The sequence below is a fragment of the Brachycentrus maculatus genome, unplaced genomic scaffold (assembly GCF_059751285.1).
Source record: "Brachycentrus maculatus isolate JH-2025_06_01 unplaced genomic scaffold, ASM5975128v1 h1tg000046l, whole genome shotgun sequence".
Taxonomy (NCBI): Eukaryota; Metazoa; Arthropoda; class Insecta; order Trichoptera; family Brachycentridae; genus Brachycentrus; species Brachycentrus maculatus.
The window spans coordinates 418,148-432,972 of NW_028280800.1; the positions used below are offsets into that span (position 1 = coordinate 418,148).

At 34.9% G+C, this 14,825-nt stretch overlaps 1 protein-coding gene across 1 annotated transcript; it reads right to left on the reverse strand.

The window, feature by feature from the left end:
- Positions 1-2,588: 2,588 nt before the first annotated feature.
- LOC148312260 (high mobility group protein 20A-like) lies at positions 2,589-13,612 on the reverse strand. Its single transcript, XM_088277552.1, has 7 exons — positions 13,327-13,612; positions 11,638-11,797; positions 10,730-10,890; positions 9,939-10,069; positions 6,730-6,909; positions 5,407-5,566; positions 2,589-4,306 (listed from the first exon to the last, which is right to left on the reverse strand). The coding sequence occupies exons 1-7, from the start codon at positions 13,529-13,531 to the stop codon at positions 4,170-4,172; spliced, it is 1,134 nt and encodes a 377-aa protein (XP_088133678.1). The 5' UTR covers positions 13,532-13,612; the 3' UTR covers positions 2,589-4,169.
- Between the last annotated feature and the right edge of the window lie 1,213 nt (positions 13,613-14,825).

Below are 14,825 nucleotides of genomic sequence, written 5' to 3' on the forward strand. Positions count from 1 at the left end.
CAAATATGATTAATGTTGTACATAATAAGTAAGGCATATAATAAAGGCAACTCCAATATAAAATGTTAAAAAATGAGAAGGCAGGCGTTGTCGTGTCATATTTGAAAAAAATGGGCAAAAATGACCTACGATAGCAGTCTTAAAAAAAACTGTTTTGAGACCAAAAAAGCTTATAATTTGAACAAAAAAAACATGAAAGATCTTTACCTAAATACTTATAAATGTTTATATTCTTATCATGAAAATATCGTATAAGCAATAGTCTACAGAAAATCTCATTCATTCCCAAGAGAACAATACACTAATGAAATCAATTTGATGAACACTGCTATATCCAAGATAAATTGGTAAACTTAAAACTTCATTCATCCATTCATTCAAACCCTTATTCGCACTAGATGGTGCATAGGGCACTGCATCATATAAACGCAGTGTTATCTTGATTGTTAACACATGAAAGTTGATCAACCCTCCGCTCAGGTACAAGTCCAGGGTAATATTGAATAAATATCAGAGTGAAAAAATATCTTATATTTATTTGACCCCCTCCCCCCAGGGAATCGAAGCCGGGACCTCCAGCATGGTAGCCGAGCGTGCTGACCATAACACTACGAAGGCGAACAAACTTAAATCTTTTTCTCTTCTTCTTTTTCTAGATCCTGAGGATCTGTTTGTGCCTCCGCTTGTAGCTCTTGGGATGTTGACTCCCAGCTGTCTTTCCACCTTTTTGGAGGTCTGCCAGGGGGTCTGCGTCCTTCAGGGATTCCTTGAAGGGCGATACGTGGTAGTCTGTCATCTGACATTCTGTTTACATGATCATTCCAGTATCGCCTACGTTCTCATCCCCACCTCACGATATCCTCCATCTTACACATGCTCCGGATGTCGGTATTTCTTACTCGGTCTCGCTATGTGCACTTAAATCTATTGGAAAATATCGTTTTAGGAAAATCTGCAATAAAAACTGAAGGGGGAAAAGGAATCAGAACATGTCTGCAAAAAAAGATAATGTAATTGCTGTACAAAGCTTTATTTTTTCATTAAAAATACAGTATAAACAGATTACATCTTAGGGTTATAAAATACCAAAAATGCTAAGTTTTTGGGCAACTAGGTAAATTCGATACTGCGGGGCTCGGAGAACAGATACTCCGATACCGAAGACACCCTGTGTAAAATAATAAATTCATATTATGTGTAATTCAAATACATATACACAGAAAACTATGCTTATTTACATAATGCTATGACAAAAATACTAAATGCAAAATATATACTATACCATAAATCACATTTCAAAAGTAATTGAAACTTATAAGTCAATTAATATTGGAATTGACATATTGATAATAACAGCCAGCTGTAAAATTTATACATAAAATGACTCATCTGTTCAACCGAATGAAATAGGGTAGTAAATGAATAACTATAGTGAAACCTTTATCTATCATTCCTTGAATAATCGTTTTTCCGGATTTGTTATTTATATCTTCTACCCCGAATTCATTTCATTTTATCAATTGTTTCTCTATCACCATTCACCATTTGAATTATGCTGCATATTTGATAAATTTTGTCTTATTTTGTATTCGATGACAATTTTCCAACGTGTGGGATATAAACTATCAAAAGGTTGCGTGACGCAAGGTTGACGGATACAGCAGAAGAGGTCAATATTGATGAAGAGGAGCCGCTGCCTGTAACTTCAATTTCAGAAGCATGCACAATCTTGAAAAGATTGAAAACTTTACGCACATACAATATCTGATGCCGAAAAAAATATAGTTTGCAAAGCCAAAAATATACTGTTAATGAATTAAACTGACTTAATGAATTAAAACAGCAAAAAAAAATGTCGATCATAGATTACTTACAATGCAATAAAGTTTTATACTTTTTGTTTCACTGCACTGCACTGTTTGCTGCACTGTTTGACCTCAGTAAACGTGCATGTTTGACCTCAGCTCTTAACGCATGTTTGTGCTGCAACCCTTAGCGCATATTGGTCTTTGGGTGGACCAAATATCACACGTGTTAAACATTTTGTGTAGTTTTAAGTGTATATTTAATAGTGCTATGGTAGTGAAGGGTAGAATTGTTTGCATGCATGTTTGCAAGAGACGGGTACGTCTCGAAACCGGTAGACATAAAAATCTCCGTGAGTGGTTATATACTAATATTACTAACATTTTTGTAAAAAAATAAATAAGTAAATGAATACATTTATTTGCATCTAAAACTTGTATTCTTCTTAGAATTCTGACCTACCAATGGTTAGGCAGGAGGACGGTATCTTTACTTGATCGTGTTGCCTTGTGTGTTGACTTCCTAATCCCGCATTCATTGTTTTCCTGCATTCATAGTTAATTTCAATTGGTCCTTTTAAAAACGATACATAGAGGTTTCACTGTAATATCGCTCACTCCTTTCAACGTCATATATCAAAAATTGTCAATTTTCAGTTGTGCATGTTTTCGGAATGCCCAGAAAATGTACTATATCCCAGCAAAAGCAGTATATTTTTAACTTAATATTTACCCGCTACAGGGCAGAAAGTGTTGTTTTTGCATTTTGAAGAAAGGGTATTGTTTTTTTTTTTTTTAATATACTAAACATTTTTCAAATGGAGGTTCAAATTCAGGTTTTACCTAAAAAGATCTGTTGCACAGTAAAAAGTTCAATTAGTGGCTTGATATTAATTTTAAATACATTTTATTATATTTTTAAATTTTTAAAACGATCAATTGAAAAATCAAGTTTTTTAATATATGACGTTGTTGAAAGGAGTGAGCGATATGTAACCATGCATTGCAATTATAAAATGGCAAAATCTAATATTTTACTAAATATCAGTTAAAAATTTGTTACAGAGATGACTGATCATAAAATTAACAATTAATCTGTAAAGCGGAGAACGCTTTCTAGGCTTGATTTACAGGAGTCAAAATGTAATAATGTAACTAGCAAGGTGAATTTACCAATTCCAAAACACAATAAAGAATATTGTTAGCATCGGTAAATTCCACTTGACGTTATTTGCACAAACCTTAATAAAATAATAATAATAAAATGAGATTATCACAAAGTACATAGATAGCGTAGTAACATTTAAAATAAAGTATACACATAATCACTTGTTTACAAAATCAGACATTGTTTCAGGGTGTAAAAAAAAGTATAGTAAAACCTCGATATAATGGACTATAATAGGGGGGAAACGATGTCCGTTAAAGCTGAAAGTCCGATACATAAAAATAGGTTTAAAATATGTCAATAAACTTTTTTATTCAAAATAAAAACACTGTATTTAGATATAAATAAATAATACGAAACACAAAAAATAAATATATATTTATTGTCTTCGGACACTCGTTGTGAACTGTCTGCTGTTCGATATTGACGCGCTTGCTTTTGTTAATATCCTGCATTTGAAAAGGAATCCAGTTTTGTTTGCACGTTTGAAGTTTGCTGTTTTTTTTATGATCAACTCCAAAATTACAAAAATGGGTATAATATAGCCATACTTCGTTATCTGACGAATAGTAAATAAATGTTATTAGATCATCGTGATGTAATTTTACATATACCACTGATAACTTGGCGACTAAAAACTGTTTATATGCGGCGACACTTGAATTTAAGCATGTTTTAAATTTTTTTTACATAACTAACTAATCATCATGGCATTTACCGCAGGGGTAGGCAGAAATAATAGAACGCCACACCACTCTGTCTTTGCAAACATTCTTCGCCTCTTCCACATTCATACATCTACTCATACACAACCGCCGATTATTCCGAATCCTGACCCGGCCGCTTTCAAGTATTTGACATTGTACCGTTCTTTCCTCACTCATACGTTCCACATATCCAAACCATCTCAACACATCTTTGTTTATTTTTTTCGATAATTCTTATCTCAGCCTTTTTTCTTTATTTGACCATTCAATTCTGAGGGATCGCGTTTGACTGTCAGTCTGCTTTCATCTTTCTTTTGCATTCTACACTCTTGTATGTGTCGTTTCCATACAAAGCGGTATATTTGGGTTGGAAGGTATTTTACATTCTACTGGATTTTTCGTCTGTCATATCCGAAGTTCATTAAATAGAGGTCCGTTATATCGAGGTTTTACTGTATAAATATGTTTAAAATAAACAGTAATTATTGTCTACGTTGGCATCTCCATTCTGGAGAGGAAATCCCTCGCTTGTCGCACAGCAGCGTGGTTCTTGTTCTCGGTAGCCAGCGAACGGAGTGACTCCATGTACTGCTCAATATTCGGCTTTGTAGCTCCGCTCAGACCACCTAGAGTGACAAAAAACCAGTTATAACTAATCACAACCTAAGAGCGCTTGTGTGCACTACACGGAATTTTACCGTCCGGCAGTCGGTTTTTTAAAAATAAAAGCGACTACGACACTTTAGCATGATCGAATTTACGCGCACCGTGATCACGCACCGATCAAGCGCACCGATCAAGCGCATCGATTCGAAGAAACCAGACTGCCGGAAAGTAAAATTCCGTGTAGTAACACTCTCCTTCATCATTCACCCTTCACTTACATATGTGACATATGTGCAAAAATATATATATATTTTTTTAAGTGAGAAAGAAGACAAGTAAATCAATTAATAAAGACTTACCCATAAAAAATAACCAATTAAATTGAACTACAAGTCCTTTTCAAAAATACTCCCATTGTGATTCATTTGTCTTCTTTCTCTCTTTCAATTAGTTTTTTTTTTATTTTTGTATAAATGTCAGACCATAACTATTTCATTTTATTACAATTTCATCTACATTTGACCTGATGATGAAATGATTATTCTGAAAGCGGCAATCACAAAGTAGTGTTTTTAAAGTGGTATTACAAAGTGAATGATGAATGAGTGTATCAATGAGTGTATTAAGATTGTTAACTTTGTGGTATTACCATACCACAAAGTTAACAATGCTTTTAACCCTTACAGGTCCAATGTCGAATCTGGACAATCAATTTTTTTCCTCTTAGGTCCCATGGCAGATGTTATTTGACTTTTTTTTTCATTAGTATTATTTATTTAAAATGCAAGCTTACAGTTTTGTCACTCGTATCTATTACATCAGTATGTGGAGCAGAGGACAAATGTTTTTTCCATTTGGAATGTCTGTATACCTATAATTTTTTTTAAATTTTGGGGGACCAAAAAGGATTGATATACAACAACAAAAAATTATCACAACTTCACAATAAGGCAACCATTCACAGATCTGTACATAAATTTAACACAAGTTTTATACATTTCATCATCAACTCAAGAAATTAATCACATAAATGTAGCTATCCCGATTACTCAAATTTACTGCGGGATGCAAAAGCGAATCATTGAAAGTAGTATATGAACAAAGAGTGGAAAGGTCTTACCGGGCAGTGCGACAGCGCCTAGTCCTCTGACCAGCGTGTCGACCAGCGTGGTGAGGTGCCCCCGCAGCATGGTGGTCCGAGATCGTTGGTTTGCCGAGTCAGTCCTGGCCCTTTCTACGGCTCCGCGCATGTTCTCTATGTGTTTCTGAAGAATGGCATTCTGGAAAAATCAAACAAAAATAAAAATAAAAACTATTACATAAACAATAAAAAATTATACATTTTAACACACTTAGGACAGGAAAGCCGCCTCCGTGGTGTATGGTTATCAAATTTAGCTACCGTGATGAAGGTTCCGGGTTCGATTCCCAGGGGGGGGGGGTGAAAATAAATATTGGTGATTTTACTCTCTAATATTTATTTAGTACTACCCTGGACTGGTCCCTGAAGCACAGGAGACAGTTTGTCTTCATGTAAGTAATGATCAAGATAAGACTGCATAAATATGATGCGGTGCCCTATGCACCATTGGGTGCAGACAAGGGTTTGAAATTTATATTATATGTATAAATATGATGAGGTGCCCTATGCACCATTGGGTGTGGAAAAGGGTTAGAAGAAGGACAGGAAAGGTATTTCTACCCGTTCGATCGATTGATGCTTAAGGACGGGATGTTTTTTTTACCTTCTGCGCCGGCCCTATTTTAAAGTCAGAAAAGAAGAATTTTTGTAATGTTTTTATATGAATATCATGTACCAATCTCTTTGTTAAGGTCTCAACTATATGTAAACAATTTTCAAATCTCGTCGCCAGTGGTCCGCAGGGGTAAAAAAACATGCGTCCAAAATGTGTTGACATTTTGTCCCAGGGCATTTTTTTCAACCCCGACCCTAATTAGTATACTTATTAGGGTCGTATATCACAAGTAACCGCAAACCCAATTCCGATCTATACAATGTTTTTTGGCATCAGCGCTCTATCAAAAGTAAGCAAATAGAACGCTTATAAGCGTCTCCCGCTTTCTACCAACAGTATGTAAAAGACGCTCTTAAGGGTTTTTTTCTTCTTTTTTAAAATTCTTTTGCATTTAACAACATAATATAAATACAAATACACAAAAATTCACTATAAAAATACAAAAAAGATCCCACAAAGGCATGGCCTGTGTATGGGTATACAATATATTTTAGGACATAGTATAGGGCACTGGCAACAATACAATAGATATTATAGGAAGTAAAATTTTAACGAAAGTGTTAATATAAATTACAAATACTTACAGGAAACAAAAAATAAAAAACTATAAAAATAAAAAACATGTGTTAATTATTTTCCCGCAAAACATGTGTTCATTTTTGTTTTATTGTGATGTATCAACTAACCTGTTGTTCGTAATCCGTATTGGCTTTCCGCAACTGTCTTAGCTCTGTCTCCCTCAGTTTATTGTGTTGCAGGAACTGTTCGGTGAAGATGGGTATATCTGTCTCTCTCTGGTTGGGATCCATCCCGCCTCTGATAGGTTCATGAGATCCCATGAGACTGGATGGAGGAGTTATCGTAGACTGAAATAATGAAAAAGATTGAAATAATAAACCAGAAAATCTCACGTAAAGGAAATTTTTTGTAATATAAAGGAAACTTAAAAAGATTATATGATTATCAATCAATATATCTAGCCAAACAATATATTTAATACATTGTTTGGCTAGTAAAAATAAAACAATTTATATATTTTTTAAAAGTAAAACAATATATTTTTTTACATATCGCTCACTCCTTTCAAGAACATCATAAATCAAAACGCTTGATTTTTCAGGAGAACGTTTTTAAAGTTTAAAAATATAATACAATGTATTAAAAATAAATATCAAACCACTTATTGAACTTTTTACTGTGCAACAGATCTTTTTAGGTAAAACCTGAAGGTTTTTTCTCCATTTGAAAAATATTTAGTTTATTTAAAAAAATAATTAAACAATACCTTTTCTTCAAAATGCAAAAACAATACTTTCTGCCCTGTAGCGGGTAAATATTAAGTAAAAAAATGTGCCCCTTTTGCTGGGATATAGTACATTTTCTGGACATTCCGAAAACATGCATAATTGAAAATTGACAATTTTTGATTTATGACGTTCTTGAAAGGAGTGAGCGATATATATTTCAATTGTTATATTTTAAAATGTAAATGAAATTAGACTGAATGCAGTCGAAATAAGACCCAGATTAATGTGCGGCAAAACCATGTATGATAGATGTTCAAATGGTGAAATAAGGAAAGAATAGAGATGGCATCTTGACTCCATTCAGATTACTTTCATCCTTCTTTTGGCAACTCCATGCTTCACTTCCACTCCATGGTTACTCAGCTAGTTACCAAGTTATGGGGATGATTTTTGGAAGTGAGCATATTACCCTGGCAAACCACTGGCCCACATACATATCGCTCACTCCTTTCAAGAACGTCATAAATAAAAAATTGACAATTTTCAGTTGTGCATGTTTTCAGAATGCCCAGAAAATGTACTATATCCCAGCAAAAGCGGCATATTTTTAACTTAATATTTACCTGCTACAGGGCAGAAAGTGTTGTTTTTGCATTTTGAAGAAAAGGTATTGTTTAATTATTTTTTTATATATACTAAATATTTTTCAAATGGAGAAAAAACCTCCTGGTTTTACCTAAAAAGTCTGTTGCACAGTAAAAAGTTCAGTAAATGGTTTGATATTTATTTTTAATACATTGTATTATATTTTTAAACTTTAAAAACCTTCTCCTGAAAAATCAAGCTTTTTGATTTATGACGTTCTTGAAAGGAGTGAGCGATATCTTTGCCATAAGGCATTCCATATGCTCCTGTGTATACATAAGACAATTTAAATTAATATATCGTAAGTATTCTGGCAAAAAAATGTTAACTCTAAAATCCCTGTTTGAATAATCTGTTATTTAAAGCTTTTAGCTTGAATAAAATACCCGCTAATAAACTTTAACTTGAATTTACATTTAAAACTACATGTATATATGACATTTTAAACTACTTAGTGTATTTTGCCAGTTTATAGAACGTTGAAAATTTTATAATACTGCATCATTAAGTCAAAATTGCATATTTTCATGTTAACGTTTTTTGCCAGCACACCCACGATATGATAAAAGGTTTATTTTATTAAAATTAAACACTTGAATAATCCACTTTATCGAGTTTTATTTTTATTCACAACTAGTTTCGAGAACGACAATTGTTTTCATCTTCTGGTACAAATTAAAACTAAAGAATAAAAATATATTTAGGTGTATATATAGGTTAATAAATATAGGGAGGGAGGTTAAGGAACAATATTTTTTGTAATAGGAAACATTGATAATAATGGTGACGTATTTTGAAACAGTATATTATTAATTATTGTTTTATCTGAATTTCAATTTTTATGTATTTCTAAATTTTCTAAATTATTCATGACTTGACCTTTATTTGTAACAGAGTGTAATAATTTAATTGTATGAGAGTCAAATGAGTGGTTAGTTTCCATGATACGATTTGCAAAATCCGAAAAATAATTACTTGTTAGTCCACGGCGATGTTCTGTTATTCTAATTCTTAGACTTCTCGCAGTATGGCCAGTATATTTTTTATCGCAGTCACAGCAAGAAATTTCATAAATACCGCTTCTATCTAATATGTTTACTTTTGATTTTGAGTTTCCAAGAATTAATTAATTAATAAATAATATAAAAGGTTTAGATGTAATCCAAGATTCACTGAACCAATCTACTTATATTGTATATATGTATAATAGTCCTTTGACCGGACACTGCAGACTGAGGAAACACATGGCGAAAATTGGACTACATGCCTCCCCAGTATGCAGATTTTGTATGGAGGATAACGAAACGCCAATCCACATTCTCTATAATTGTGACGCACTCGCTCGCAAACGAAGTCACATCCTTGGAGGACCACTACTGGACTCCGAGAAGGTGAAGCTCCTACCACCAAGACAGGTTGTGAGTCACATGACACACGTAGGTCTTGGGAGTGAGCTGTGATACAGAGGGAGGTCACAATAAACCTAATATGGTCGCAGTGACATAAGGGATGCAAGATCCCTTGACCTCCTTTACTCTATGTGTATAGAAGGTGTCGCACTGTCTGGCTGTCGCACTATTCACAGATTTTCAAAGAATACAAATTAGAACATTTTGAGTGTGTCCAAATACTTGTTCACAAAATCTGGATTATCTCCAATTACAGGAGTTATTTTCATTTTTTTTGACATATCAAAGATGAAGAAGGATATAGAAGTCTGGGCATTTACGGGGCTGACGACCGTTACATACTAATAAAAGAGTTTTTGCTTAATAAAAAAGCTTCTTTTCATCTCACCAATAGATGTCTCTAGTGAAGTTCTAGTGATTCAAGAATAATGTTTCAAAATTAGTTCATATATATATATATATAGAACTTCCAAGAATTTGTAAAGTGAGCCTTTGACGGTCGTCAGCCCCATAAATGCCCAGACTTCCATATCCTTCTTCATCTTTGATGATATGACAAAAAAAAAATACAAATCAGGTCTATAGAATACTTACAGCTGGAATTCCTGGCTTGGATCTATTGGACAATAAGGGTGCCGCTCCGAGTGCATTGGAATTGAGTTGGTTAGTGGGAGGTACTCCGCCATTTGCGAGTGCAGTCGGAATGGGATCTGTCGATGCATTCTCTGTGAAATATAACAAAAATATTAAAAGAGACATACTTCATTTAAGAAGTTCAGGATTTTAAAAGATTCGTTTCTATAGGCTCCGTCCCCGGACAATTTATTGATTTGGCTTTTAATTTGTCTTATTCTTCTTCGTCTTCTAATCCTTATGGTGCATAGGGCACTGCATAGTATAGAAGCAGTGTTATCTTGATCGTAAAATACAAGAAGGAAAGGTGATCAGCCTTCCGCTTCCGGTGCCAGTCCAGGGTCATATTAAATAAATATTCGACTGAAAAATCACTTATATTTATTTTGACCCTCTTGGGAATCAAACCCGGGACCTCCAGCATGGTAGCCTAGTACGCTGATCACTTCACTATGGAGGCGGAATAATTTGTAGAACTCCATTATTTAAATTTTAAATATTAAAAACAAACACTGATTTTTTGGGTCTACTAAGTAGTTTCATAATGATGCCCTTACAAAGCGAAACAATTGTCACAATGAATTAAAAATACGTATTTTTATATTTAAAAATAAAACATACAACTCAGTACACCCTAAAAATAAGTGTTTGATTTTAATATTTAAAATATAATTTATTTATTTACTGACAGTGGATCTTTGTTGGAAGCCTACGATTTTAGTAAGGAAATTTACAAAGAGTGAACGTCTCACCGTTGTGGGTGTCCGCTTTGGGTTGTCTCTGCCTCTTGGGAGGCGGTGAGCCTACAGGGGGCGCCCCCTTGCCCCCCTCTGCCCCCTTCCGCTCGAGCATCTGCTGGCGGAAAGCCCGGTACGAGTCTGTCTCCTTGTACAGAGACCACTCCTTGATATACCTACACACACATAAATCAAAAATAGTACACACATCAATCAAAAATAGTAGGTACACACATTAATCAAAAATAGCACATACATATTACACAATCGTGTAATCGTGAGGTGGGGACGACAACGAAGGCGATACTGGAATGAACATATAAGCAGAATGTCAGAAGACAGACTTCCACGTATCGCCCTTCAAGGCAACCCTGAAGGATGCAGACCCCCAGGCAGACCTCCGAAAAGATGGAAAGAAAGCTGGGAGTCAACATCCCAAGAGTGACATGCGGAGGCACAAACAGATCCCTAGGATCTACAAAAAGAAGAAGAAAGAAAGAAGAAGATATTACACAAAAAGATGACTTTTGAGTTTTTATTTTTTACAAAAATACTTACATTTCTGTGAGTCAACGCGGTTCATAATTAGAAATAGGTATCAAATTATAAGGTAGAGTGGGTTCGAACCCAGAAACTCTGACTCAAGATTCCGCGACACTAACCACGGGACACTATCAAATAAATATTAGGAAACCAATGGTGCACAGGACACTGCATCATATTGACGCAGTGTTGTCTCAATCATTACTTACATGGAGGCAAGGTGATTACTCCTGCGCTTCAGGGACCAGGGTTGTATTGAATAAATATTAGAATGTAAAATCACTATTATTTATTTTCACCCACCCTGGAAATCGCTAATCATTACACAACGGAGGTGGACCATTAGAGCATACAGTATCCTATATCTGGCGGATTAATACCTCTCTCTGTCTTGTTCAGCGGCATCCAGATATTGCTGCTTTTCTTGTACGGGTAACCGGCCCCACTCACTCGCAAGTCTGCGAGTAACTTCCGCAAAACCGAGTCGAGGGTTGGCCGCGCGAAGCGTCTCTCGGCGCTCGTTCAAATATCGTACGTAACCTAAAATCAAAACACAGTGAGGAAAAGACACATTAAAAAGTTTTATACCTTTATTTTTATATTAAACTACTACTACATCGTCCACCTCAGTAGTGTGATTTATTTATTTATTCATTATTTCTTTTTTTTACAATACTTTATACAATACTGTAGTATAATTTTTTACAATATTATATTTTTTTGATGAACGCCTCACTAAGCATAGCCCGTGACGAGACGTTCATTTAATAATAATAAAACCCTTATCCGCACCCCAATGGTGCATAGGGCACTGTGTCATATAAACGCAGTGTTATCTTGATCGTTTACACATGAAGGAAAGGTGATCAGCCCTCCGCTTCAGGTACCAGTCCATGGTAATATTGAATAAATATTACAGTGAAAAAATCACTTATATTTATTTTACCCCCCTTGGGAATCGAACCCGGGACCTCCAGAATGGTAGCCGAGCGTGCTGACCATTACACTACGGAGGCGGACGTTCATTTACAATATTTAAAAAAATATAAGATAATGTATATATCTAGATAATTCGAGCAATACAAAGCGAACAAAGTAAATTGATATAAACAAAATTATAAAAGTTTCTGCTTAATAAAAAGCTTATTTTCATCTCACCAATAGATGTCTCTAGTGAAGTTCTAGTGATTCAAGAATAATGTTTCAAAATTGGTTCATATATATAGAGCTTCCAAGAATTTGAGTAGTGTGGTTGTCAATAATGGGTAGAATTGGTGAATGTTACATGTGCGTAAAGTGATCACTTAAACCAGCCTATGACGGTAAATGCCCAGACTTCCATATTCTTCTCCTCCTTGATGAGATGTCAAAAAACAATATAAAGTTGTGACTTTACACTCTAATATTTATTTAATATTACCCTGGACTGGTCGCTGAAGTGCTCACCTTGCCTTCGTGTAGGTAATGATTAAGATAACACTGCGTCAATACGATTCAGTACCCTATGCACCATTGGGTTCAGACAAGGGTTTAAAATATATATTAATAAGAGCATCCTTAACATCTTCATCTCTGTTGAGATATCTATAAAAAATCTTGATAGCCATCTTCGGGGTTAAACCAAGTTTTTGTGGACATATCGCTCACTCCTTTCAACGTTATATATCAAAAATCGACAATTTTCAGTTGTGCATGGTTTCGGAATGCCCAGAAAATCTACTATATCCCAGCAAAAGTGGCATATTTTAAACTTAATATTTACCCCTTACAGGGCAGAAAGTGTTGTTTTTTTTGAAGAAGGGGTATTTTTTGATTATTTTTTTAAATATACTAAATATTTTTCAAATGGAGAAAAAACATCCAGGTTTTACCAAAAAAGATCTGTTGCACAGTAAAAAGTTCAATAAGTGGCTTGATATTTATTTTTAATACATTTTATTATATTTTTAAACATTAAAAACGATCTCCCGAAAAATCAAGTTTTTTATATATATATGACGTTGTTGAAAGGAGTGAGCGATATGTACTATTTTTTTAATTTTTAATTATGGGATATAATTTAGGTATACCTGTCAATGGTTGACGAGGAGCAGTCATATCCCTCGGAGCTTTCGCTTTCCTCTTCTTTCCCTTGGCTTTAGGTGCCACAGGTTTAGATTTTTCCTCTGCAGGCTCTACAACAGGGTTTTCGATGGCGGGTGCCGGGATCTCGGCATCGGCTGCAGGAGGCGGTTCGGTTGCTATCATATTAGGGGTTTCTTGCTCGGTCGCCATTGAAAATTATTGTATTTTATTTATAATTTTATTGACAAATTTACAATCCAGCGCCAGCAGTAAAAATTATTGACTTTTTCTATGGTTCATTTGACATGTTTTGGAGAGCGTTAGAGATGTCCATGTAAAACCGATCTTGAAATCAAGTACTTTAACCGGTTATTTGTTTTTGCCTACCTTGATACTCGGCTATTTTGAAATGCCTAATTTTGTGGATTCCGGTGAAAACGATGAACAGTAGAAGATTGCTAGTTCTTTGAATTTGGTTTATTGTATATTTACGTTACTAGGAGCTCTAAGTGAGTGACTGCATTTAGAGACTGTTCTAGAATGACGTTTGCCAGATTACGTGGGCATTCGCACAGTGCGGGATGCTGTTGTCACCACTATGTCAGCAACATGCCCACATTCCTTACATCGAGGAAGTATTCAATAAATAATGTTGGTTCCGACTAGGCATTAGTTGAAGGCTATACGTGGCAGGATGGTGGGACTGAATCCTTGAAAGTTCTTTCGGTAGGCAGTGGCGTAGAGTCAGCTTGAAGATAGCTGTCAGCAATTTTATCCATCTCAGTATGAATCTCCCGGTCCCGAGTTTCCATGCCTTAGTAAAGCAGTTTCCAAGTTTCTGTGTGGCCGTTAGTAATGCAGAAAAGAAAGAGTAGCAAGCGAACAAGAGTATAAGAGCACAACAGAACCAGTTATTTTTCACTGATTGATTAATTTTATAGTTCCTGATGGGACAAGAGTTAAAGTTTAGGAATAACTATGCTATGCTCATCAACTCCACTTAAAAAATTGAAGTTGCTTGTATAAACACTGTATTGAGGAAAAATCAAAGCAAACACTATTGTATGGAAAGTGGCTAGTTAAAAAAACTGTTTGTGAAATTTGACGCTTTGACTACCAAAAGCCGAATTGGCTTTCGGCACTTTAGCGAAAAATATCAGATCCGTGAGATCTGACGTCACGATTTATAAAAGTATCATTTACATTTTGGACACTATGTTAAGGATTCCTTCGGGGTTGTGCAATTTTTTTCGATTCATGTTTTTTTTTATTTTTCTTCAATAAGTAATTGAAAATCAATCTTAACATTAATCTAATCTAAAAATATTTCTACTTTACTTAAGCTGGAAGAAACATGATAAGTTAAGAGATGAAGAGGCGACCTGCTGCTGCTGCTCATCGATCAGTCTGGAGGTATCGTTCCGAACATAAATTAATATTTCGGCAGTCTGCATGTACTGAAGAGGTTGTGCTCGACGTATTGTCATACAGAAGACAGGTTGCA